This window comes from Euleptes europaea, chromosome 20 (genome assembly GCF_029931775.1).
Source record: "Euleptes europaea isolate rEulEur1 chromosome 20, rEulEur1.hap1, whole genome shotgun sequence".
Taxonomy (NCBI): domain Eukaryota; kingdom Metazoa; phylum Chordata; class Lepidosauria; order Squamata; family Sphaerodactylidae; genus Euleptes; species Euleptes europaea.
Window position 1 is genome coordinate 3,136,318 of NC_079331.1, and position 24,402 is coordinate 3,160,719.

At 47.1% G+C, this 24,402-nt stretch overlaps 1 protein-coding gene across 1 annotated transcript in view; it reads left to right on the top strand.

Annotated features, from left to right (window-relative positions):
* The window catches only part of THSD4 (thrombospondin type 1 domain containing 4), a 235,768-nt gene that overhangs the window by 167,498 nt on the left and 43,868 nt on the right, over positions 1–24,402 (top strand). The window contains exon 12 of the mRNA XM_056866032.1: positions 23,004–23,208. Coding sequence (XP_056722010.1) covers positions 23,004–23,208 — 205 coding nt within the window. The remainder of the gene's footprint in view (positions 1–23,003; positions 23,209–24,402) is intronic.

The window sequence follows — 24,402 nt, forward strand, 5'->3', positions numbered from 1 at the left end:
CATATTGTGAGAAAGTATGTCATTGTGGTTCTGGCCAAACAGACACTCTTCAGCATCCCTTGTCTAACTGCAACCTGCTCAATGAAGCTAGAGATGGATAAAAGCTTTTATCTGGGAATCTGTCTGTGAACTGGATAATTTGAGGGTTCTTTTAGCAGGGGTGGATTTTAATATTACATTGGCAGTTGCCAGGTTCCCCACCCCCCAGTCAATTAAGATGAAAAAATACTGATTTTCTTATTGGTTATCTAGATATCCGTTTTTATTCTGAGCGGCAGAATAGTTGAAACAGGCCTTTTGCTAGGAAGGCGGAGGTCGAAAGACCAATTCCTGAGGCATGATCAGTCGGAAGATGGGAATGAAATCAGCAGAAGGCCTTGGGTGAAAATAAATGTCTTTATGCGGCCCCTGGAAACTTAAATCGGCTTGTCGCCAGCAAATGGCCCCAGAGAAGCCAATTCCGAAGTCGAGTTATAATAACTGGAGCTCATAACGGCTGGCAGTTAACAGGGGCGGTAAACCTCTTTGTGTCGTAACTGTTGACCGAAAAGTGGCGAAGGGGTACCCACAACTATGCCACTCGCATGTTAATTGCAGCAACTATCTTAAGCTCCTGATTATTTGAAACCTCCCCTGTTGACTGTACGGATATAGGAAGGTATCCACGTCTAGATCCATGAGAGAATTCCTGCAATCCTCTCCTTCCTTCCTCCCCCCCCCCCCAGTGAGATTCGCTATCCTAGTCTGGAGGGTTGGAGGAAATGTTTATTTAAAGGAAATGTTCTGCCACCTGGTTGCTGTGGGTTATTTGGGTATGAAACAGCTGGATGTGGTTGGGAATGACTCATGATAAATGCTGCAGAAAGATTTTACGGTGTGGAATGACACACTCTAGAGATTGGAAGGGGGGGGGGATTCCTGCCGCAGACTGAAGAATTTGGGTTTGGGATGGCATGCCGTGACCGCAGATTTCCCTTTCTTCTCAGTCCTTGATGAGCTGTTTTGTCATGAATCACTGGATGTGGTGAAGAGTGGCACATGTGAAATGCTGCGCAAAGACGCCGCTCCGCAGCTACCAATTACTAATGAATGGTTTGGCCCTGCTCTGAAAGCCTGACAAAGATGAACACATGATGCTGCCTTATACTGAACAAGACCCATGGTCCATCAAAGTCAGTATTGTCTACTCAGACCGGCAGTGGCTCTCCAGGGTCTCAGGCAGAGGTCTTTCCCATCACCTACTTGTCTAGTCCCTTTAACTGGAGATGCTGGGGGTTGAACCTAGGACCTCTGCATGCCAAGCAAATGCTCTACTACAGAGCCACAGCCCCTCCCCTGTCCCCATGGAAGCACCAAGATCATGATCCGCTTGTTTTAACCAACCCTGTGATTTTTGTCACATCTACGGCACTAATATGTTTCTCGCTGCAAGAGATATAAGGTTGATAGGATAAGTCTCTTCAGTTGTATATATGCTCCTGGGGGTGTGATGTAGTCCGATCTTGTCTTGGAAGCTAAGCAGGGTCTCACATTCCTTTTTCTGCAGCAGTCCTTTCCAACCTTGGAATGTGGATTCCTGGGCTTGTGGAGGTCATAAGAACATAAGAAAGCCCTGCTGGATCAGACCCAGGTCCATCGAGTCCAGCAGTCTGTTCACACAATGGCCCAACCAGGTGCCTCTAGGAAGCCCACAAACGAGACCACTGCAGCAGCATTGTCCAGCCTGTGTTCCACAGCACCTAACATAATAGGCATGCTCCTCTGATCCTGGAGAGAATAGGTATGCATCATGACTAGTAGCCATTGTGACTAGTAGCCAGGGATAGCCCTCTCCTCCATGAACATGTCCGCCCCCCTCTTAAAGCCTTCCAAGTTGGCAGCCATCGCCACATCCTGGGGCAGGGAGTTCCACCATTTAACTCTGCATTGTGTGAGGAAATGCTTCCTTTCATCAGTTTTGAATCTCTCACCCTCCAGCTTCGGCAGGTGACCCCCGCGTTTTAGTATTATGACATCCACATGGGCTCAGAGTCATGCAGGTGAAGGGGCTGGAGTGAGAAGTGGGAAAGACCAAAGCCCCTTCTTTGCCCACTTCCGTCAGCGCACCATGCTTCTTCTAGTCTGCGCACCAAAACAAGCCGGGAAATGCTGACAGCCCTGCTTGGGCCGAGGCATGTTTTTAAGGCTGGTTTTATTACTTCTGGTTTGCTGGTTTTTACTGTGCACCCATATGCCGCTTTAGCGCTAAGTTAATCTCCATTTTATCTCTTTGAGTTATTGCCGCTTCAATGTTTTGCTGTATTTTGTGCTTGGCCTTTATGGATAGCATTACTGGGCCAAAGGTGGTGAATGATAAGTCGGTCTTCTGGCCACCTATTCCACAGCAAGATGTGTTCTGGAAGAGGGAGATGCGTCTACCCTCCATGAGGCCACGGACAGGCGATATTTCAAGGCTTTTCGCCTCTCAGGCCGGTGTATCTTTTTGGCAATCGATTGCGCTTCATCCTTCCAATTAAATCCAGACACATAGTTTAAAATCCTCGATCCAGTTGTCTTCGTGACGGGAGAGAGGGAGGCAGGAAGGAATTAAAATTGGGAATTCATGTCTCAGATGTTTTTTTAAAGCTGGAACATGAGGACATCCCCCCCCCCCTTAGAATGAGAGGACCAACTCTTTGGTGTTTTGAAAGCCTTGAAACTTTAGGATAATCTAAAACACATGAAAAGTTCGGACCGGCAAAGGGCGTTTTCCCAAGCCCGCTGGTATTCCTGAACAGAATGTCATGGGTTTGGATCAAGCCAGTACAACTATTCAACAATGAACAATGGAGGATTTTGGGGAGAGGTTTCTTGGATCAGAAAGGCACTCATTTGTCTCCAAAAGAGAATCCCTCGGTTGGTTCATAGGATGACGACAACATCGAGAGAGAGCACGGATGTGTGAATAAGGAGGGACGGTGGCTCAGTGGTAGAGCATCTGCTTGGCTTGCAGAAGGTTCAATCCCTGGCATCTCCAGTTATAGGGACTAGGCAAGTAGGTGATGGGAAAGACCTCCGCCTGAGACCCTGGAGAGCTTCTTCTGGTCTGAGTAGACAGTACTGACTTTGATGGGCCAAAGGGTCTGATTCAGTAGAAGGCAGCTGCATGTGTTCATGTGAATGGCCAACCATAGATCAGATTCTGCAGAGAGGACTTCCACGCCATGTCAAGTTGAACCAAATGTGCTTGGTCCACGTGTTCGGCTGCACACACAAAGCTGCCTTTTACTGAGTCAGACCTTCAAGGTCACTCTTGCCCACTCTGACTGGCAGGGGCTCTCCAGGGCCTCAGGACAGAGACCTTTCACCTCGCTTGCCTTGGGGACCCCCATGCAAACGTTTCTGCTTTAGGCAGCAGGCTTGTTTTTCAGGGTCACTCGAAGCCAGGTTGCAATCATGGTGACGGCAGAGAGAATATCAGGCATGTTGCCACTAGACCAGGGGGGAAACATATCGCCTGCAGGCCGAATCCAGCCCCTCAAGAGCTCTTATCCAGTCCGCAAGAAGAAGAAGAAGAGGAAGAGGAGGAGGAGGAGGAAGAGGAGGAGGAGGAGGAGTTGGTTTTTATATGCTGACTTTCTCTACCACTTAAGAATTAAGAATCACCTTCCCTTCCCCTCCCCACAACAGTCACCCTGTGAGGTAGATGGACTGCCAGGGAGGTCCAGAACCGCTTGGAAGTCTGAACTGGGAGTGGAGGATCTGGCTGGAAACCCGACCCTTCTCGTTGCAGGCCTTCAAATTTCATCAGCTCTTTCAACTCCTGGCGCGCTCATTTGTTACCGTTGCTGGCCAGACTTTGAAGAACCTCCCGGTGACACTTCAAAGCACTGCTATTTTGGGGGAAAGGTGGGGAGGCAAAAGAATATTGACTCAAACCCTTAAGCTGAGCGTCGGGTTTCAGGGACTCGGATCTCTTGGCAATTCCCGTGTATCCATTCCCTTGCTCTGCAAACAATTTTTGCGCTCCAAATAACACAAGGTAGACTTTTTGGCAGTAAGCCCTGTTATAATTGATTTAGGTCCAGTGTTACTGCAGCATTATGCATCCCCCCCCCCCCAACCCCAAGGGTGCATCTCTAATTTGCAACTCGGGATGGTGGTAGGGTTGGCAACCCCCATTCTATTACCTAGAATGCCTGCTTATCTCCAGACTACGGAGGTCAGTTCCCCCAAGCCAGCAGAGAAATGGAGAAAAGAAAAGCCATTCTTCTTGGTCGGAATTATAACGGATCCCCAGACTATAGAGATCAATTTCTCTGGAGAAAATGGCTGGTTTGGAAGGTGGCATTATACCCTGCTGAGGCCCCTCCCCTCCCCAACCCTCCCCTCCCCAAACTCCACCGCCGAATCTCCAGGAATCTCCCAACCTAGAGTTGGTAACAGGGTTGCCAGGTCCCTCTTCGCAGCCGGTGGGAGGTTTTTGGGGCGGAGCCTGAGGAGGGTGGGGGAGGGACTCCGCTAAAATAGAGTCCAATTGCCCAAGCGGCCACTTCCCCCAGGGGAACTGATCTCTATCGGCCGGAGATCAGTTGTAATAGCAGGAGCTCTCCAGCTAACACCTGTAGGTTGGCAACCCTAGCTGGTAACCTGAATCCCAGATTCGGTGAGACTGAAGGAAGTCTATCCATGCTCTGTATGTTATAGTCAGAAGACAAAATATAATACATTTTAAAAATAAACATTTTATTTTCATTGCACTAAAGCTATTAAGCCCTGAAACCATATATTAGCCAATTAAAGCAGGGAGCAGAAGGGTAGTGTCAAGAAACGTTCTGAGCCTGCCTTCACAATCATTTCTCTGCTTTTAAACACCGGCTGTTGAGAGCTGCCTGTGTTTACCCTAAACAGAAATCTAAATACAAGACAAATTAAAAGATTAGAGACACGCCGTCATTAGGAGATTACAGTTTCTTCATACTGCTTCAGTCTGCTGACTTAACCCAGTATAATTTTAAAGGCCTCCTTTAGTTTTCAAATGTCAAGCTCTGGTTTCAGCAGAAAAGCCATTTACCAAGTTGTCTTTTTTTTTTTTTTAAATGCCTACAGATAAGTAACCTGCAGCCCATCCTGGGACAAATAAAGCCAACCAAAGTTTTAAGAGAATTCACAGTGGGTAGCCGTGTTAGTCTGTCTGCAGTAGTAGAAAAGGACAAGAGTCCAGTAGCACCTTAAAGACTAACAAAAATATTTTCTGGTAGGGTATGAGCTTTCGTGAGCCACAGCTCCCTTCTTCAGATACCCTACCAGAAAATATTTTTGTTAGTCTTTAAGGTGCTACTGGACTCTTGCCCTTTTCTACTAAAGTTTTAAGACGTTAGATAAAGGCAGGGGGACTAATCTCTGTAGTATGGGGATTAGTTGTAATTCCGGGAGATCCCTGGGGCTCAACTGGAGGTTGGCAACCCTATCTGGAACACCCACAGTCCACCAAGACATTCTTAAATTTACAAAGCTATGGGTTGTAAGGGGTGGGTGGGGGGTTTGTTGTTAATTTTAAAACGATCTAACACCAATGAACGAGTCCCGACTCGATTTGCACCGGAGCCGTGTTGATTCAAGTGTTCTCTTTTATGAAGAAAACATCTGGCTTCCTTTCAAGGTAAAGATTGGAGGGAGGGGAACCCCCTCTTCAAGCACTGGAGGATTTTAACGACAGGTGTCCAATCTTGCAGAATTTTTTAGTGAATCACAGAGTATCATGCCTACGCAGTGACATCATTGCCAGTTTTCACAGGACGTGATGTCACAGTGTCTGTGTGACGCCAATCAGGTAGGTCTCCATCCTCAGCAATCTCCCATGGGCTGCCAGACGCCAATCAGGTAGGTCTCCATCCTCAGCAATCTCCCACGGGCTGCCAGACGCCAATCAGGTAGGTCTCCATCCTCAGCAATCTCCCACGGGGTGCCAGTGTTGGGCTGGTAACCGTGCGCCAGGGTAATCACTAAGATGGCTAAGATCTCACAAGAAGTGGGAATTTCACGTAGCTAGAGAGTGTGGTTTGGCACACACTGGTTTTAAATTCATACAGCTCTGATAAATTTAGGCAGATCTATACTGTTTGTATTGTAATACTACAAGGGCAACCGCACTTTCTGCGAAGCTAAACACACAAAAGGGCGGCTATTGTGGGGTTTTTTTTTTTTTGTTCCCGAGCACATAAAGTCATTTCCCCTCTGAGAAACGCCGGCCAGGAGACCGAGAAAGAACCTCAGAGCTAAATCGGACATACCATTGCTGCGGTGAGAACTGATTCTTATCAACTTCCTCAGTGCAAACCTAGAGATTTGATATGAAAACGCTGCAATTTTTGTTTTGTTTAATCTGAGACGTGTCCGGTGAATAGGCAGGTAAACAATTCTCTGTGCATTCCCACCGACTCTGGTTTTCGACGTACTGTGCCTGCATTGTGCTGAACCCGTAATAGCCCCATTTGATATACAAATGGCGAAAGGCTTTTTGTCCGTCCAACGAGAACCCAGATGCCACTCAGGAAATGAATGATCCAAATTCTCTGGAGATCAGCCAGGCACCTTGGGAAGTTGCCCTGCCAACCGACAATGGGTCGAGGCAGGACGTCACAGCTCAAAAACCTTGGAATTAAAAGAGACCCATCTCTCTTTCTATTGAGAGTGAAACCACAGTATTCTGGGAACTTGTATGCCGTGCAAGCCCCAACTCTGCATTGGGTGGGAGTGAAAATCTTCACCTTGGCGACAGCAATGACTACCCTCCATGTAAAGATGTTGAAAAACCTGCACATTTGGGGGCTGTTATGCACTCAGTGGCAGAGCCTCTGCTTGGCATGCAGAAGGTCCCAGGTTCAATCCCTGGCATCTCCAGTTAAAAGGACCAGGCAGTAGGTGATGGGAAAGACCTCTCCTTAAGACCCACAAGAGCTGGTGCTGGTCAAACTGACCTTGATGGACCAAGGGTCGCATTCAGTATAGGGCAGCTTCATGTGTTCAGTTATTGAGGAGGGGCAGTGGCTCAGAGGTAGAGCCTCTGCTTGGTATGCAGAAGGCCCCAGGTTCAATCCCTGGCATCTCCTGTTAAAAGGACCAGGCAGTAGGTGATGGGAAAGACCATCTTCTGCCTGAGACCTTGGAGAATCACTGACAGTCTGAGTTGGCAATACTGATTCAGAATAAGGCAAATATGAGCAATCTGATTTGGAAAGAAAATTGGGGAGAAGGATTAAAAAAAAAACCAAGAAAGACTAAGAGCAATGAATCCCAGTGCCAGGAGGCAACATCAAGGGAAAGACTCAGCCTCTATGGCCTGTTCTTGGACCTCCAGAGGACCTGGTTGGCCACTGTGAGAGACAGGATGCTGGAGTAGATGGACCACTGGTCTGACCCAGCTGGGCTCTTCTGATGTTCTCATGAAGGTCTTGGCCTCTATGCCCTGTTGTTGGACCTCCAGAGGAGCTGGTTGGCCACTGTGTGAGACAGGATACTGGACTAGATGGACCACTGGTCTGACCCAACAGGGCTGTTCTTATGTTCTTATTAAGGTCTTGGCCTTCTGATGTTATTAAAGGGATGGAACTGAGCAGTTTAACACTATACAGTTTCTGTTCTCATTTCTTGCCATCTGATTTCCATTGAGTATGTTTCCTCCTAGGGTAACTCGCTCAAAGCCCCTAGGTTTGGGTGGGATTAGGAAAAAATGGAAAGAAGTAAATAAATCTTTCCCATGAGAGAGGCCCAGTCTGGGCCTCTGGAGCTAATAAACACAATTTTCGAGTAACTTGGGACCCGGGCAGGGAGAGGGGGGGAAAGCGGTTGAGCATTGGTAAATTGCAATTCAGCTTTGATAAGCTCTCTCCTGGCGAACAATTCTGGGCCTAGTTCCAGAAGGATACTGAGCATCTGGAAAGGAAAGAGACGCAAATCATACAAGGAAAGACAACCGAAGGAGCTGCGGATCTTCAGGCAAGGGGCACGGGGATTAAGGAGAATATGCGGACTCATTTCCCTATATTGAAAAGGATCATGGAAGACGGCGAGAACCGATTAACTTATTTACTGGATGCATTCTATGACAGGGACCTCCTGGAGATGCTGAGGGTTTTGATAACTTGTGGAGGCGGAGGGGAAGTAGAGTATCGTAACCAGTCCTGGGGAGACTGCCTTTAGATCATTCTTGTTTGCCAGTATGGAGTCCTGCTTAGCAGGGTGGATTATCATCGCTAAGACCTGGGTTCAGATTCCTCAATCAGCTCTGACAGTTGCTGCATGACCTCGGGCCAGTCCCCCTCTCTCAGCCTAGCCTACCTCACAGGGTTGCTGTTAGGGTTGCTGCCTCTGTGCTTGGAAATATCTGGAGATTTTGAGGGTGGAGGTTTCCCCACCTCGAGGAACATAAGAACATAAGAAAAGCCCTGCTGGATCAGACCAAGGCCCATCAAGTCCAGCAGTCTGCTCACATAGTGGCCAACCAGGTGCCTCTAGGAAGCCCCCAAACAGGACGACTGCAGCAGCACCATCCTGCCTGTGTTCCCCAGCACCTAATATATTAGGCCTGCTCCTCTGATCCTGGAGAGAATAGGTATGCATCATGACTAGTAGCCATTTTAACTAGTAGCCATGAATACCCCTTTCCTCCATGAACATGTCCACTCCCCTCTTAAAGCCTTCCAAGTTGGCAGCCATCACCACATTTTGGGGCAGGGAGTCCCACAATTTAACTGCGTTGTGTGAAAAAATACTTCCTTTTATCTGTTTTGAATCTCTCCCCCTCCAGCTTCAGCAGATGACCCCGCGTTCTAGTATTATGGGAGAGGGAGAAAAACATCTCCCTGTCCACTCTCTACAAACCATGCATAATTTTATAGACCTCTATCATGTCTCCCCTCAGCCGCCTTCTTTCCAAGCTAAACAGCCCTAAGCGTCTTAACTGCTCCCCATAGGACAGTAGCTCTAGTCCCCTAATCATTTTGGTTGCTCTTTTCTGCACCTTCTCAAACTCTGTAATATCCTTTTTTAGGTGTGGTGACCAGAACTATACACTGTATTCCAAGTGTGGTCTCACCATAGATTTGTACAAGTGCAGTATGATGTCAGCAGTTTTATTCTCAATTTCTTGTCTAATTACAACAGCAATTGAAATGTTTTGTGCCAAGCAACCCATCTGCGTCCATCTGAAAAGATTCTTCTACCATCTTCTCTAGAGAGGAGGGCTTGCCTGCCGTAAATGTCTGTTTGATTTAAATACTCCAACACTGCTGGAGTCTTGTAGGTCAAATGTCCTCCTCATCCATCACCATTAAACGTCAGGAGAAGAGGAACGATCCTCACAGTGAAAACCTTTCCTCGGGGGCCCGGGGAGAGAAGACTGATGGTCTTCATTGACATCTCTCGCTGTGGGTCACAGCACTGACCATCGATCACATCCAGAAGGCCAGAAGGGCCAACAATAAGAGCATGTCCCAACATTGCAAGAAACAGGCAAGGAAAGTGGGTTTCCCTTCCCTGGAATGCTTCTTGGTCTGCCCATCCGAACCAGCCTGCCTACGGGCTAGAGTTGCCAACTCTGGACTGGGAAGTTCCTGGAGATTTTGGGGGTGGAGCCTCTGAAGGTCAAAGTTTGGGGAATGGAGGGGGTTCAGTAGGGATGTGGTGCCATACAGTCCACCAGTAAAGGTACCATTCTCTCCCAGGGAACTGAGCTCTATAGTCTGGAGATCAGTTTCAATTCTGGAGAACACCAGGCCCCGCCTGGAGATTGGCAACCCTATCAAGGCCCCAGGTGACCATCTAGGGTTGCCAGGTCCATCTTCATCACCGTCTGGAGGTTTTGGGGGTGGAGCCTGAGGAGGGCGGGGTTTGGGGAGGGACTGCATTGCCATAGAGTCCAATTGCCAAAGCTGCCATTTTCTCCAGGTGAACTGATCACTATTGGCTGAAGATCAGTTGTCATAGCAGGAGATCTTCTGCTATTAGTGGAGGTTGGCCACCCTAAGTCTTGGGATCAGTTGTAAGTCGGGCCAAGAAGAATGGCTTTTCTTTTCTCCATTTCTCTGCTGGCTTGGGGGAACTGACCTCTGAGTCTGGAGATGAGCAGGCATTCTAGGGGAGCTCCAGGTCCCACCTGGAGGTTGGCAACCTTGCTGGAAGCAGGAGTTTCCGAATTGAGCCCTTTCGCTCCGCTTAATCTTGACAACCGCGTCTTTGCAATGCCCTGCAGCTATTTCTTATGAAATAATCCATTTAGATGCTGGAAACGCGGTACGTCGTGTGTGGGATTTGTTTGAATTCCGTGTTCCCCCCCTATCCTTTTTATAAAAAGCCCTGCCATGCAAGTGCGTACAAGTTCGGGTTCCTTTCTTTAATCCGTGTTAGGGGGCTGTCGAGTGCTTCGTTCCTATGGCTTCTTTTGTCGCCTGGACAGAAGAGGGTGAACGGGTGGCGTGTGTGTTTATGTGTGTGGAAACGATCTCGCCTGGAAGCTGCCTGGCCTGGCGTTATAAGCTTGGCAGCATGTCTTACCGTTTCTTGGCCAGCTCCTGCCAGGAAAAGCAGAATGAATCAACTAATGCATTTGTTCTTTGCCATCACTGGCAAAGGGAACCAGATGTCAAGTTTGCCGTGTCAAAACAAGCTTTTTATTCTGCTCGGATTTTTTGGTGGGGGGAGAAGCGGGAGCCCCTGTTTGCATAGCTGGAGGCGGGAGCAAATACAGGTGTTGACGGAAAAATGACTTGACGGAGTGTGACCGAAAAGGGGGAAAGACACACATGTGGAAAAGCTGCACCTCAAACCTCTCTGGGAGGAAGGGCCGTAGCTCAGTGGTAGAGCCTCTGCTTGGCATGCAGAAGGTCCCAGGTTCAATCCCTGGCATCTCCAGTTAAAGGGACCGGGCAAGTAAGGTGATGTGAAAGACCTCTGCCTTAGACCCTGGAGAGCCGCTGCCTGTTTGAGTAGACAATACTGACCTTGATGGACCAAGGGTCTGATTCAGTATAAGGCAGCTTCACGTGTTCATGTGTTCATGTATTCTACAGTGGCTAGGGGTGCCAACCGGCTTCCCTCCCCCTCCCTACAACAGGCACCCTGTGAGGTAGGTGGGGCTGAGAGAGCTCTGAGAGAGCTGTGACTAGCCCAAGGTCACCCAGCTGGATTCATGTGGAGGAGTGGGGAAACCAACCCTGTTCACCAGATTAGCGTCCACCACTCATGTGGAGGAGTGGGTTGTAGCTCAGTGGCAAAGCATCTGCTTGGCATGCAGAAGGTCCCAGGTTCAATCCCTGGCATCTCCAGTTAACGGGACTAGGCAAGTAGGTGATGTGAAAGACCTCTGCCTGAGACCCTGGAGAGCCACTGCCCATCTGAGTAGACAATACTGACTTCGATGGACCAAGGGTCTGATTCCATATAAGACAGCTTCATGTGTTCAAATGTGTTCATATGAGTAGGGAATCAAACCTGGTTATCTAGATTAAAGCCCACTGCTCCGAACCACCGTTCTTAACCACTATACCACCCTGGCTATCGTTTAGTGCGTAGGGCCAAGTTAAAATCCATCAGCCTTAATATGACAATGAAAAATTGAGGTTTCTGGAACCGGAAAGTATCTTCAGCGCTGTTCACTTTTCTGATTTGACATGATGTTAATCTAAATATTTGCCACCAGCAAATGAGCCGAGTCCTAACACTTTCAACATATGGGATTATACTAGAGTGACCCCCAAGGGATTTTGTCGGTCTTAAACTTTTCAGTTTTTTATTAGTGCCTAATAAACATTTGGACATCTGCGATCCAAATGTAGCCATTTTTTTCTTGCTGAATTCTCTTTCCTGGCTGGTTTCGAAAGAGCAACCAACCACGGATGAGAAATGTCCATGAGAAATACTCAACAACATCTCAAAGCCAGTCTTCTCCAGAGCTTCTTTATCTTTGATTATAAGAAATCTGACAAAATGTCAGTAAGCGGTTAAACATCCCCCCCCTTTGAAAACATTGCATATCTTTGTGCGGGCAAATTAGCAATAAAACCCCAGGGTATAGCTGGTCACAGGGTTGGATGTAGAGTTGCCAAGTGTGGGCTGGACCCGAGCTTATCAGATCTTAGAAGGGTAAGCAGGGTCAACTCTGGTTGGTATTTGGATGGGAGACCACCAAGGAAGTCCAAGGTTGCTACACAGAGGCAGGCAATGGCCAACCACCTTTGACCATCTCTTGCCTTGAAAACTCTATGGGCTAGCCTGGACCATCCATGCCAGGGCAGTTTCAGCATTATGGGATCTTTATTTGTTTAGAAAATATATATGCTGCCACGGTCATTCCTGCTTGGGAAATTGTCGGCAAAATTAGAAGGGAAGCAATCACACAGAGAAAGCTTCTTAGGAGGGTTTCTACACATCCGCAATGAACTAAAAGGGGCTTGTGTACAAGCTACAGGGACTTAGATTAAGTACTTGAAGGGCTGTCATATAGAGGATGGTGCTGAGTTGTTTTCTGTTGCTCCAGAAGGTAAGACCAGAACCAACGGGTTGAAATTAAATCAAAAGCGTTTCCTCCTAGACATTAGGAAGAACTTTTTAACAGTTAGAGCGGTTCCTCAGTGGAACAGGCTTCCTTGGGAGGTGGTGAGCTCTCCTTCCCTGGAAGTTTTTAAGCAGAGACTAGATGGCCATCTGTCAGCAATGCTGATTCCATGACCTTAGGCAGATGATGAGAGGGAGGGCATCTTGGCCATCTTCTAGGCATGGAGTAGGGGTCACTGGGTGTGTGTGTGGGGAGGTGGTTGTGAATTTCCTGCATTGTGCAGGGGGTTGGACTAGGTGATCCTGGTGGTCCCTTCCAACTCTATGATTCTGTGATTCTAAGAAAGTGGGAACATGGAGTCCTGTTGATCTACGCCGAGTTTCCATCCAATGTATCCGAATCCCCAGTGATGGAGCCTCTTATCTCAGTCTTAGACACACTTGAAATGAAACCGGATCTCTGCTTGCCTCAGTAACTCTGAAAGGCCCCTCCGCAATGCCATTGTACGTTTCTGGGGAAGAAAGAATTTTAAGCCAATGAAGATTCAGCTGCCATTGTGGGGCCGTGAGGCGTGCAAGTTCATTTTGGGAGCCGCTGTTGGAGACCACCTGCTTTTCAGGGCGAAGCCAAGGAAGAAGCCGGTCTCGAAAACGCCTGGGGAAGAATGGCCTCACGTCCTTAATGTTGGTTCGTCTTTGGGAAAGGGGCTCCCTAATGAGAAACACCTATTGTGCTTCCATTGTGGTAGACACTGAAAAGAGAGCAAGACCTTTTGAAAAGGAAAAGCAATGGATGTACTTCGGTCATGATAGGCTTTCAAAGGCTAAATGGGGTACCAGATTCGGCTAATCGTCCTCGTTGAGTGACCCTCTCGGCCAGCCCCCTTTCTTGTTGAATAGGTGGCCGAATCAAAAGGGTTTCAAGCTGTTCCAGCAGAATGAAAGGTAAACTATATCCCTTCGATACGAGAGAGCTAGAAGAGGGAGGGGGAGAAAGTTTCTCTGGTTTATGCCACATGTGTTAATTTGTTAACTCGAGGGGGAGGAACCCACTTCCTTTCGCTTTCCAGTGTGTGTCTGCATATATCCGTGTGTGCGGCCCATGTGGGTTTTTTCCCAGCTGTTAGCCGGGACAGCAGGGCGAAACCCTATCGTTTGTTAAGCTGCGGGTATATTGCAGTGTGGGAACGGAGCAGATCCACAGCAATTGCCTAACCTTTTCTCAGAGACCTTTTTATAGCTGAAATGCACCATATTGACAATTGCGGGCGAGCTTGGAAATGGTCCTTTGGCGGACACGTCTGGCGCACAGTGTGACGCGTGTCTGCTGGTTTGTTTTTAGTAGAAAAGTTGAAATTTTCCCGGGCAGTGAGTGATGCACGATGCTAAGTGGCAGTTCTGTGCCCGAGCAGTGGAAGCCAGCAGGAGATTTGGGGGAGGGGGGCACACTTGCTTTCCGAAGCCTTTGTTTTAATGTCGGCCGGGTGCCCAGCTGGCAAATGGGTCATGCCAACATACTCAAGTTCAAACTGATGCTATCAATGCCTCTACTGAAGTAGACATGGGAGCCATTTCAGGCTTCATGGGTCGGGGAAAAGATTTTTGGAGAGGATGGTGATAGGGTTGCCAACTCTAGGTTGGGCATTTCCAGGAGATTTGGGGATGGATCCTGGGGAGAGTTGAGTTTGGGGACTTGATGGAACTTGGTCTGCTCCAGCCGGGCCTTTCTTATGTTCTCTCCAGGATCAGAGGAGCATGCTTATTATATTAGGTGCTGTGGAACACAGGCAGGATAATGCTGCTGCAGCCGTCTTGTTTGGGGGCTTCCTAGAGGCCCCTGGCTGGCCACTGGGTGAACAGACTTCTGGACTTGATGGACCTTGGTCTGATCCAGCAGGGCCTTTCTTATGTTCTTATGCTCTTACCATTAGGAGGCATTCCACTTTAATCTACCATCCTGTAAATTAAGCCCATTAGATCTAGTTCTGCCTTCTAGAATGGCGGTCTTTGCCCTCTTACAAGAGAGCCCTAGAAAGTATTTGATGAGGACGCCCATGTCTGCCCTCTTCTCCAGACTAAGCATACCTCTTTCCTGAAACCTTTCCTTGTAGGATTTCACTTCCAGATTCCTGACTGATTTCACTGCTCTCATCTCAGCCTACTCCAGTTTGTTTACATCTTTTATAAAGTGTGGAAGGGGCACAGAACTGGATATGTTACTCCAGATGAGCTCTGAAACTGATGATCTACTCACTTGAGGAGCTCCTCATGAGCGTCCAAGGAATGCGAAGGGGAGGGGCTGTGGCTTAGTGGTAGAACATCACAGTGTTGGTTAAAACAAGAGGATCATGATCTCAGTGCTTCCATGGGGACAGGGGAGGGGCTGTGGCTCTGTAGTAGAGCATCTGCTTGGCATGCAGAAGGTCCTAGGTTCAACCCCCAGCATCTCCAGTTAAAGGGACTAGGCAGGTAGGTGATGGGAAAGACCTCTGCCTGAGACCCTGGAGAGCTGCTGCCGGTCTGAGAATACAATAGTGACTTTGATGGACCCAGGGTCTGATTCAGTATAAGGCAGCTTCATGTGCTCATGTGTTCAGAACATGTGGAAAACCATGTTCTAAGGAAGATGGAATATAAAAATAGCCTTCTCTCCTTCCCTCTGAAAAAGATGGAAATCACGTTGAAATGTTTTTTTCAGGTTTGCTGAGCTTAGTGAAAGCTTTGACATCACACCGCCCATTTCCCTTTCACTGTGACCTCTCAAAGCCATTCTTCTGTGCTAGTAAACAAACATGACACAATTCTTGCTATATATTCTCAGCAGTTCTTAATTAAACATGCGGAAAAGTCCCAAGTTCATTTAGGAGGCCAAGGATCTCATCTGGTGCATTTGTACGCCATATTCTCAACGGAAACCAGGACCTTTATCTTCCACAAATTTATTAGCATTGTGTTTGCATACTTAGAGTTTGCCGGCTCTATCTCAGTGTGTTCTCTGGCTTGATCCAGGCTAACTCTTCTGAAAGGTCTGTTCTCCGCCTTGTATGGTGGATTTTCCCACCCTGGTTATCTGCTTTTGAGATATTATTGGCTTGTGACAAACATCCAAAGAAGCAAAAAAAGGGCCAGCGTGGTGTAGTGGTTAAGTGCGGTGGTTTGGAGCGGTGGACTCTGATCTGGAGAACCGGGTTCGATTCCCCACTCCTCCACATGAGCGGTGGAGGCTAATCTGGTGAACTGGATTTGTTTCCCCACTCCTACACATGAAGTCAGCTGGGTGACCTTGGACTTTCAGCCCAACCTACCTCACAGGGTTTCTGTCGTGGAGAGGGGAAGGTGATTGTAACCTTGTTTGATTCTTCCTTAAGTGGTGGAGAAAGTCAGCATATAAAAACCAACTCTTCTTGTTGTTCTTGTTCTTGTTCTTGTTCTTGTTCTTGTTCTTCTTCTTCTTCTTCTTCTGCCATATTTCTTTACGTCTGCTGGTAACCTCGGGAAGGATGGTGGCATGGTATGGGCTGATTTCGTCAGATCTCAGAAGCCAATCAGGGTTGGCACCGGGATGGGAGACTGCCAAAGAAGCCTCTGCAGAGGAAGGCAATGACAAACCACCTCTGCTCCTCACTTGCCATGAGAGGCCCTTGTTATGTCACCATAAGTTGGTTGCAACGTGATGGCACTTACATATGTACACACTTGTATTCTTGCTGGAGAATGCTGGCGGGACCCGGGAGTCCCCCCCCCCATAGGAATAAAAGCAGTTTGAGGCTAGCGGTTTTCATTCAGAAAATAGGGTAGGGAGTTTAGTCACTGGCCATTCCCCCCTTTAAATTACACTGCCCCCCCAGTGGCTGCATTCTGTTAAAAGAGAATGCCCAAAGAAAAAGAAAAGGAGAAAAAATATATAGAAGTACACCTAACACGGATTTCTGCCCTAAGACAGAAGTTGTCTAAAAAATTGCATCCCTCGTTTATGCGGCTCGACCCTCTGGGCTTCTGTTTCCAGCAAATTCCTGTAGCGGGGCCAAAGATTCAGGTGGACAGACCTTAAATGGCAGTTAAATCACATTTACTAGGACAGGAGTGTGATCTGCCACTTCCTTTTAAAAATCAAACGGAAAAGAAAAAGTTCAGCAGAGCGTAAATCCCCCCCTGCCCCGGAGGACTTGTTATACGGAGGATTTTAAATAATGTTTTCCAGCTTATATATATGTATGGTCTCTATATATAGACCATTCATATTCTCTCTTCCTGTCAGACAGGTGACAGATGGAATTTTTAGGACTTCAGACCTGTCTAAAGAAGCCTTTTCACTAAGCAAAAGGCCATCTGCTATGTTAGCGCAAACCTTGTAAAATTAATCAGATGGTTCTAGATGGGTTCAACAGATCTCCACTATCTTTTCGCTGAGGGGCAATTTTCCATTAATTTCAATTCCGCCACTGAAGACCAACAGGAGTTGGAGAAACCATAACCATTGATCTGGATCAAGATATCAATGGTTCAATCTCTGTTGCCTTCCTCTGATACATTTAAGGGAAGTCAGAAGAGAGGAAGTCTTTCTAAACCATTTCCATTGTCCCTGCTCATTACCCTTATGATCTGACCTGTTCAGTTGACTTTGGGTGAGATGGGATGGGTCTTCTTGATCTCCCACGATCTCTTTCTTATTCCTTCCATTATTACAAGCCCCCAGACCACTTCTAGGATGGTGTTCCCCAGACACGAGGCAGCTATGAGGTTCCTGATCTTTCCTTTAGACGGGGTCAATAAGTTTCTGAAGTAGCTTTCTGAGTGGACATTACTGACATGGTGCCATCCTTTGGAAATCAACATCCATCAGGTTTTGGCATTATGAGCATGCCCGTTTGTGTGTTTGTGTGTGTTTGCCTTGCCTAGTCCCCCTGAGAGTAAACCCCATGTGCTCCTTTCTAATTAGGTTTGGTTTCAATTGTTTACGGAGTCCAGCATCGACGGAGCAACAAAGTCTGTCCAAATCCTTCTCCCTTTATGGAGGTGTCCAAGTCTGCCCAAAGAGCTCGGGCCAGGTTTAATCAAGTGTAGGACCTGCTCTACGTTGCTTTCACCTCATCAAGCTGACGTCGAGGGGATCAGATGGGAAACGATCTGTTGTTGGCGCATCCGTGGAACCAAATGGAAAACGTTTAGACGGATGAAGCCATGATTCCTTTTCCAAGTTGTCTGATTGGAAACATTCGATAACCAGCCTGGTATTATTGCAAACAGAAGAAATCCTGTCCTTTGCTTATTAGTTATGAGGTAACATAACTGGATAAAATATATCCCTTCGATACAAGAGAGCCAGCTTTGCAGGGAGGGTTGTATAGTGTCACATCCCTTATAAACAGGATCTGCATAGTTTTATCATTGGATGTATATTTTATATTTTATGCTAGTTTTTGGCTGTGGCTCAGTGGTAGACCATCTGCTTGGCTTGCAGAAGGTCTCAAGTCCAATCCCCGGCATCTCCAGTTAAAGGAACTAGGCAAGTCAGTGATGTGAAAGACCCCTGCCTGAGACCCTGGAAAGCCACTGCCGGTCTGAGGAGACAGTACTGACTTTGATGGACCAAGGGTCTGATTCAGTATAAGGCAGCTTCATGTGTTCATGTGTGTAATAAAGATCTATGTATGTAGTGGCACATTCCTGCCGAGTTCCCCCCCTTCCCCAAACTCTGCCCTCCCCAAGCTCCACCCCCAAATCTCCAGGAGTTGGCAACCCTAGCTGAGCCTGATGGTCCAGTGGTCTTTGTAAGTGCCTTCCTTCAACCGTACCAGTAATCTAGCATCTGCATTGACTTCCCACTGTCTCCCAGATATGGCAGTGGATTTCCGGTTGCCAGGTTTTAGCCCCTGGCATTTTAGAATCCTGATTTGTGCTTCTAGTCCTTGGCAGGTACATCCTTGGGTGAGCCAGTGTGGCATAGTGGTTAAGAGCGGTGGTATGGAGAAGTGGACTCTAATCTGGACGACCGGGTTTGATTCCCCACTCCTTCACATGACCGGCGGATGCTAATCAGGTGGACCAGAATGATTTCCCCACTCCTCCACATGAAGCCAGCTGGGTGACCTTGGGCTAGTCACAGCTCTCTCAGAGCTCTCTCAGCCCCACCTACCTCACAGGGTGTCTGTAGTGGGGAGGGGAAGGGAAGGTGATTGTAAGCCGGTTTGATTCTCCTTTAAGTAGTAGAGAAAGGTGGCATATAAAAACCAACTCATCATCGTCCTCGTCCTCCTCCTCCTCCTCCTCTTCTTCTTCTTCTTCTTCTTCTTCTTCTTCTTCTTCTTCTTCTTCTTCTTCTTCTTCTTCTTCTTCCCAGTTGTTACCAGCCACTGCCAATTCTGTCACTTTTTTTAGACATGGGCTTTACCAACCTCTCGTTCTTCTTGTCATCAGTCATGATCCTGGGCTGTTCGGTCGCTGAAAGCAAACCGTTGTCACTCTGCGTTACCGATGTACGCTGCCGTAGGCTGTACTTGTTGACTGTCTTGGCGTTGCAGTGAAACGCAGAACATCTGCTTTCCATTTGGGGAATCAGCACTTTGTCTCTTTGAATGCCTGGCACTATCCCCGTCCGCCTGCTTACATTGCTTCAAATCCCTCTGAAGTTCCACTGCTGAATGTTTCATCCAGCTTGCCCCTTGTTTTTCTCAAGAGGTTTCGCCGAAATTAAATTTGGCACGCCGTCGGGTGTAAGTCTGGAGTTGCGGCTGCAGCGGCAACCTGTAACTTATAAACTTTTTGGAAACGTGTTGCGAGAGATGTTTGGCATATAGCAGGATACTGTGTATGAAAAATAAACAAAACTCCCCAAACATAAAGATAATTTTTTGTAATTTTATGTTTTACAATAAAGACTGTTTTAGAAGGATAGAGTTCACGGCCTTCCAATTTAGACTTTTGGAACAGCTGTGTACATAAGCAAGATGATTTAAAATCAAATCACAGTGGGTTGGATACAAGCATCCTCTTCTGCCACATGAAGCTGCCTTATTCTGAATCGGACCCTTGGTCCATCAAGGTCAGTATGTCTTTCCCATCCCTACCCAGTCTTTTTTAACTGGAGATGCCTCTGCATGCAAAGCAGAGGCTTTTTCACTGAGACACTGGCCCCTCCCCTCCAATATATGACACATGAAGCTGCCTTCTACTGAATCAGACCATCTGTCCATCGAGGTCAGCATTGTCTACTCAGACTGAAAGCGGCTCTCCAGAGTCTCAGACATGGGCCTTTCACATCACCTGCTGCCTGGTTTTGTATCAGCCAACCCATCGATGGCCCAGTACAAATATCTCCCAGCAACAACATTTGTTTTCTGATACTTGTAATTAAAAGCATCAGGGCTAAATTTCTCAAATATGGTTGTATGATGGGACTTGCATGTGAGATCTTGTTACAAAAATTTAAGAAAAACAGCTGCGTATCTTTTATTTTTCTCATGTTTTCAAGATTACCCTTTTTTCAATGGATGCAAACTTTGCAATCCAGTCAGGGCAAGAATAATCTGCTTGCAGCCATTATCATGAATTGCAGGTTTGAGAAGAGTCAGTTCCAGCTGCCTTGATTTAATATTTAAGTTCCTATCCTTTTTTTAAAAAGATCTATCCTTAAAACAGATAATTTCTGTCCAATACAACAACTCCTTTTGTCGAAGAGGAAAAGCGTCTGCTTTTCATGCAAATGTGTGCAAAAATGTGGCTGTGGAAATCTTTCTCGTCTCAGTTGGGGCTGATCTGTAGCATCGACCTTTGTATCTTAATTTGCTTTCTTAAGGGAGAATCTGAGAAATGAAAAATGGAAGAATCTGAGATACAAACCACACCTCAGCACCTGTTAGCAGACTGAGGCAGGAAGAGGGATTGAATAGCTTGGCAGAGAGGGTGTGACTGTCCCAATATCACCCAGCAAGCTTCTGCAGAGTGCCAGAGTGGGGGATTCAAAGTTGGGTGTCCCTGATCCTAGTTTAACACTCTAACCACTTTGCAACACTGCCTTTTGCTTGTTTCTGATTGTTCTAATAATCTGGCTACAATGTATCCTTCCTTGGTAATGGAATGCATTCAGGTCCCGTACTACCATCTTGTCCTGATCTGGATGGCCCGGGCTAGCCCATTCTCGTCAGATCTCAGAAGCTAAGTAGGGTCAGCCCTGGTTAGTGCTTGGATGGGAGACCACCAAGGAAGTCCAGGGTTGCTATGCAGAGGCAGGCAACGGCAAACCACCTCGGTTCATCTGTTGCCTTGACCTGGATGGCCCAGGCTAGCCTGATCTTGTCCGATCTCAGAAGCTAAGCAGGGTCAGCCCTGGTTGGTGCTTGGCTGGGAGACTACTAAGGAATTCAAAGGTTGCTATGTGGAGGCAGGCGATGGCAAACCACCTCTGTTAATCTCTTGCCTTGACCTGGATGGCTCAGGCTAGCCCGATCTCATCAGATCTTGGAAACTAAGCAGGGTCAGCCCTGGTTAGTGCTTGGATGGGAGACCACCAAGGAACTCCAGGGTTGCTACACAGAGGCAGGCAATGGCAAACCACCTCTGAGCATCCTTTGCCTTCAACTGGGTGGCCCAGGTGAGCCCAATCTCAGATGCTAAGCAGGGTCAGCCCTGGTTAGGGCTTGGATGGGAGACCACCAAGGAAGTCTAGGGTTGCTACGCAGAGGCAGGTAATGGCAAACCACCTCTGTTCGTCTCTTGCCTTAAAAACCCTTTGGGGTTACCATAAGACGGCAGCAACTTGACGCGCTTTCCACTGCCACCACCACCACCACCACCTCTGTCCCCCTCCGTTAATAGCTTGCCTTCCCCATTCAGCCTTCGGCTGACGCTTCTCTTCCTCGGCGCCAAACATTCCAAAGCCCTGAGCCGCTCGAAGCAGCTGCCTTGAAAACAAAACACACAGAGAGAAAAATCAACCTGCCAGAAAAAAAAAACGCTTTCTTCTTCACCCCTAAAATTATTTTGGCCCGAGACCAGTAATATTTGGTTTTGGACCAATTACAGGTGTCTGGTCCAATATGTCATAACTCATCAGCGTGATAAATAGGTGCTCCACGCTGTTGGAAAGGGGGGACTTGCGGCGATCCAGCTGAATACAGAGCTTCACTGTATTGCCTATGCTGGGTAGTGATTTTTCAACAGGCTCCAGAAATGTTGCCGGCGGAAAAGAATGGCTCCCCTTGTTAGTTCTCTGCAGCTGTGACAATGTGACTGCTTTCGCGGTCTGCAGCACAGTTTGTCAGGTTTTATTTTCACCTCTTATAGATTCAAAAAAATCAAATGTTTCTTTTCGGTCGGGTACCCTTGTATGCTCGCATCGGTGCTTTGCTTGCAATTAAACATGAGCCGTGTTTCGAGTGTCTTGGCAGCATTCCTCATCCGGTGGACAGTTTCCCGTTAATGACTGCCGCTGCATGCTCGAACTTTGCTGGGGTAGATTGATTTTAGGGTTGCCAACCTCCAGGTGGTTATGGAGATAGGCAGCACTTATGGCATATACTGACTCATAATCAATATTGCTTAAACATTTTTTATCAGACTGTAACATGCATGTAACATCTGAATAACATTCTTTCAATGCAACTCATGGCAAAAACAAGTTACACTTCAACTGTAACTTGTTTTTGCCATGAGATGCATTGAATGAATGTTATTCAGATGTTACATGCATGTTACAGTCTGATAAAAAATGTTTAAGCAATATTGATTATGAGTCAGTATATGCCATAAGTGCTGCCTATCTCCATAACCAGTTCCTACTCGGCACTAGTCTTTATTTTGAGTTCTAACCTCCAGGTGGTGGCTGGAGATCTCCCTGAATTACGTCTGATCGCTGAGTTACACAGATCCATTTAGCTGGAGAAAATGGTTGTTTTGGAGGGTGGAACTCTATAGCCTTAGACCCCACTGAGGTTCCTCCCCTCCCCAGGCTCCACTCCCCAAATCTCCAGGAATTTCAACTAAAAGAATTTTTAAATAAACATCATTTTATTGAGAGCCAGCGTGGTGTGGGGGTTAAGAGCGGTGCTTTGGAGCTGTGGAGTCTGATCTGGAGAACCGGGTTTGATTCCCCACTCCTCCACAAGAAGCCAGCTGGGTGACCTTGGGCTAGTCACAGTTCTGTTAGAGCTCTCTCAGCCCCACCTACCTCACAGGGTGCCGTAGGGAGGGGAAGGGAAGGTGATTGTAAGCCGGTTTGAGTCTCCCTTAAGTGGTAGAGAAAGTCAGCATATAAAAACCAACTCTTTTTATTCTTCTTCTTCTTGATTGATACATGTAACTTGCAAGTATCTCTGCAAAGCCTTGATTGTTTTTGAGCGTTCAACACATGCTTGCAAAAACGTGTGCAGTTGAAGGTTGAATGGAAATGTGAAATGCTGGAAGGAGTGAATTGCATCAGAAGAACTGGGGATTTGGTTAAAAATACTTTGCTTTGTTTTTTTGTTTTTTTACAGAATATCGGCTGTGATGACTACCTGGGCTCAGATAAGGTTGTGGATAAGTGTGGGATCTGCGGAGGAGACAACACAGCCTGCAAAGTTGTGTCTGGAGTCTTCAAGCACACCTTGACCAACCTTGGATACCACAAAATAGTTGAAATCCCAGAAGGTGCCACGAAAATCAACATCACAGAGATGTCAAAGAGCAATAACTACTTGGGTATGTTGGATTTCACAGTAAATATATCTAGCTCAGTATTGGCTACTTTGAGTGAGGGGAGGGGCTGTGGCTCAGTGGTAGAGCATCTGCTTGGCATACAGAAGGTCCCAGGTTCAATCCCCGGCATCTCCAGTTAAAGGGACTAGGCAGGTAGGTGATGGGAAAGACCCCTGCCTGAGAACCTGGAGAGCCGCTGCCCATCTGAGTAGACAATACTGACTTTAATGGACCAAAGGTCTGATTCGGTATAAGGCAGTTTCATGTGTGTTCATGTGAATGGATCTCCAGGGTCTTTGGCAGAGAAAGGTCTTTCCCAGTATTGGCCTTGTGAAATCCTCTCAATGGTTCATTTTGGATTTCTGGATTCCCCCCACCCCACGATCCCTGGAGGTACATAGTTTGCTGTTCCTGTCTATCTGTCTTCAGCATCTACATGTGCGGCATTGATCAAATTGCAGAAAATCTTTCATGCATTTTTACATATAGTCACATCCAGATTCCTTTAGTGTGGTGTTTCACCTGTGTGCATGAAGGTTTCGTCGTTACAGCTTTGCCATTATTATACACCCAATCTCATCAACAGCAGGAATATATATATAGAGAAAGATGCTCAGTAACTAAGGGGAATAAAAAAGGTGGCAAATGGCAAATATTTGCAAATTTTAGAAATTTTCCTAATTAAACTGGATTGCACTTTATGCCAATAAAGGTTTTGATATTGATATTGATTGAACCTGAATACAGGAAAATTGGAACTTAATACAGAGTGAACTTCTGGATTAAATCTGGAATAAATCTGCCCCTCCCTCTGGTGAAACAGCCCTGTTTTTATCTACTTTGTGTCTGAGATACAGATGTGGTCTGAAAACCGTGTCCGCAATGGATCACAGCTCATGAAAACAGGAAATGTGCAGTGTGCATTTATAGTGTCAATGAAGCGCCAGGAAGCAGCTATACCCACAATACCCTTCGGTGTCAGCGGGGAGACTCACTGCTTGAATTGAGAGACCCGAAAGCCAGAACGTTTGTTTAAAAATGAACTGTGCTCAACGGGTTCTCAAATCTTCATCTCGGGGTTGGCAGACTTTGTTTATGGGGTGGTTAGCCAGTGCCTTCCCCATACATCATGACTAGCATCCATTTTTACTTGAAGATGGTTATCCTATCCCTCTTGGTCTTCTCCCCTCCAGGCTA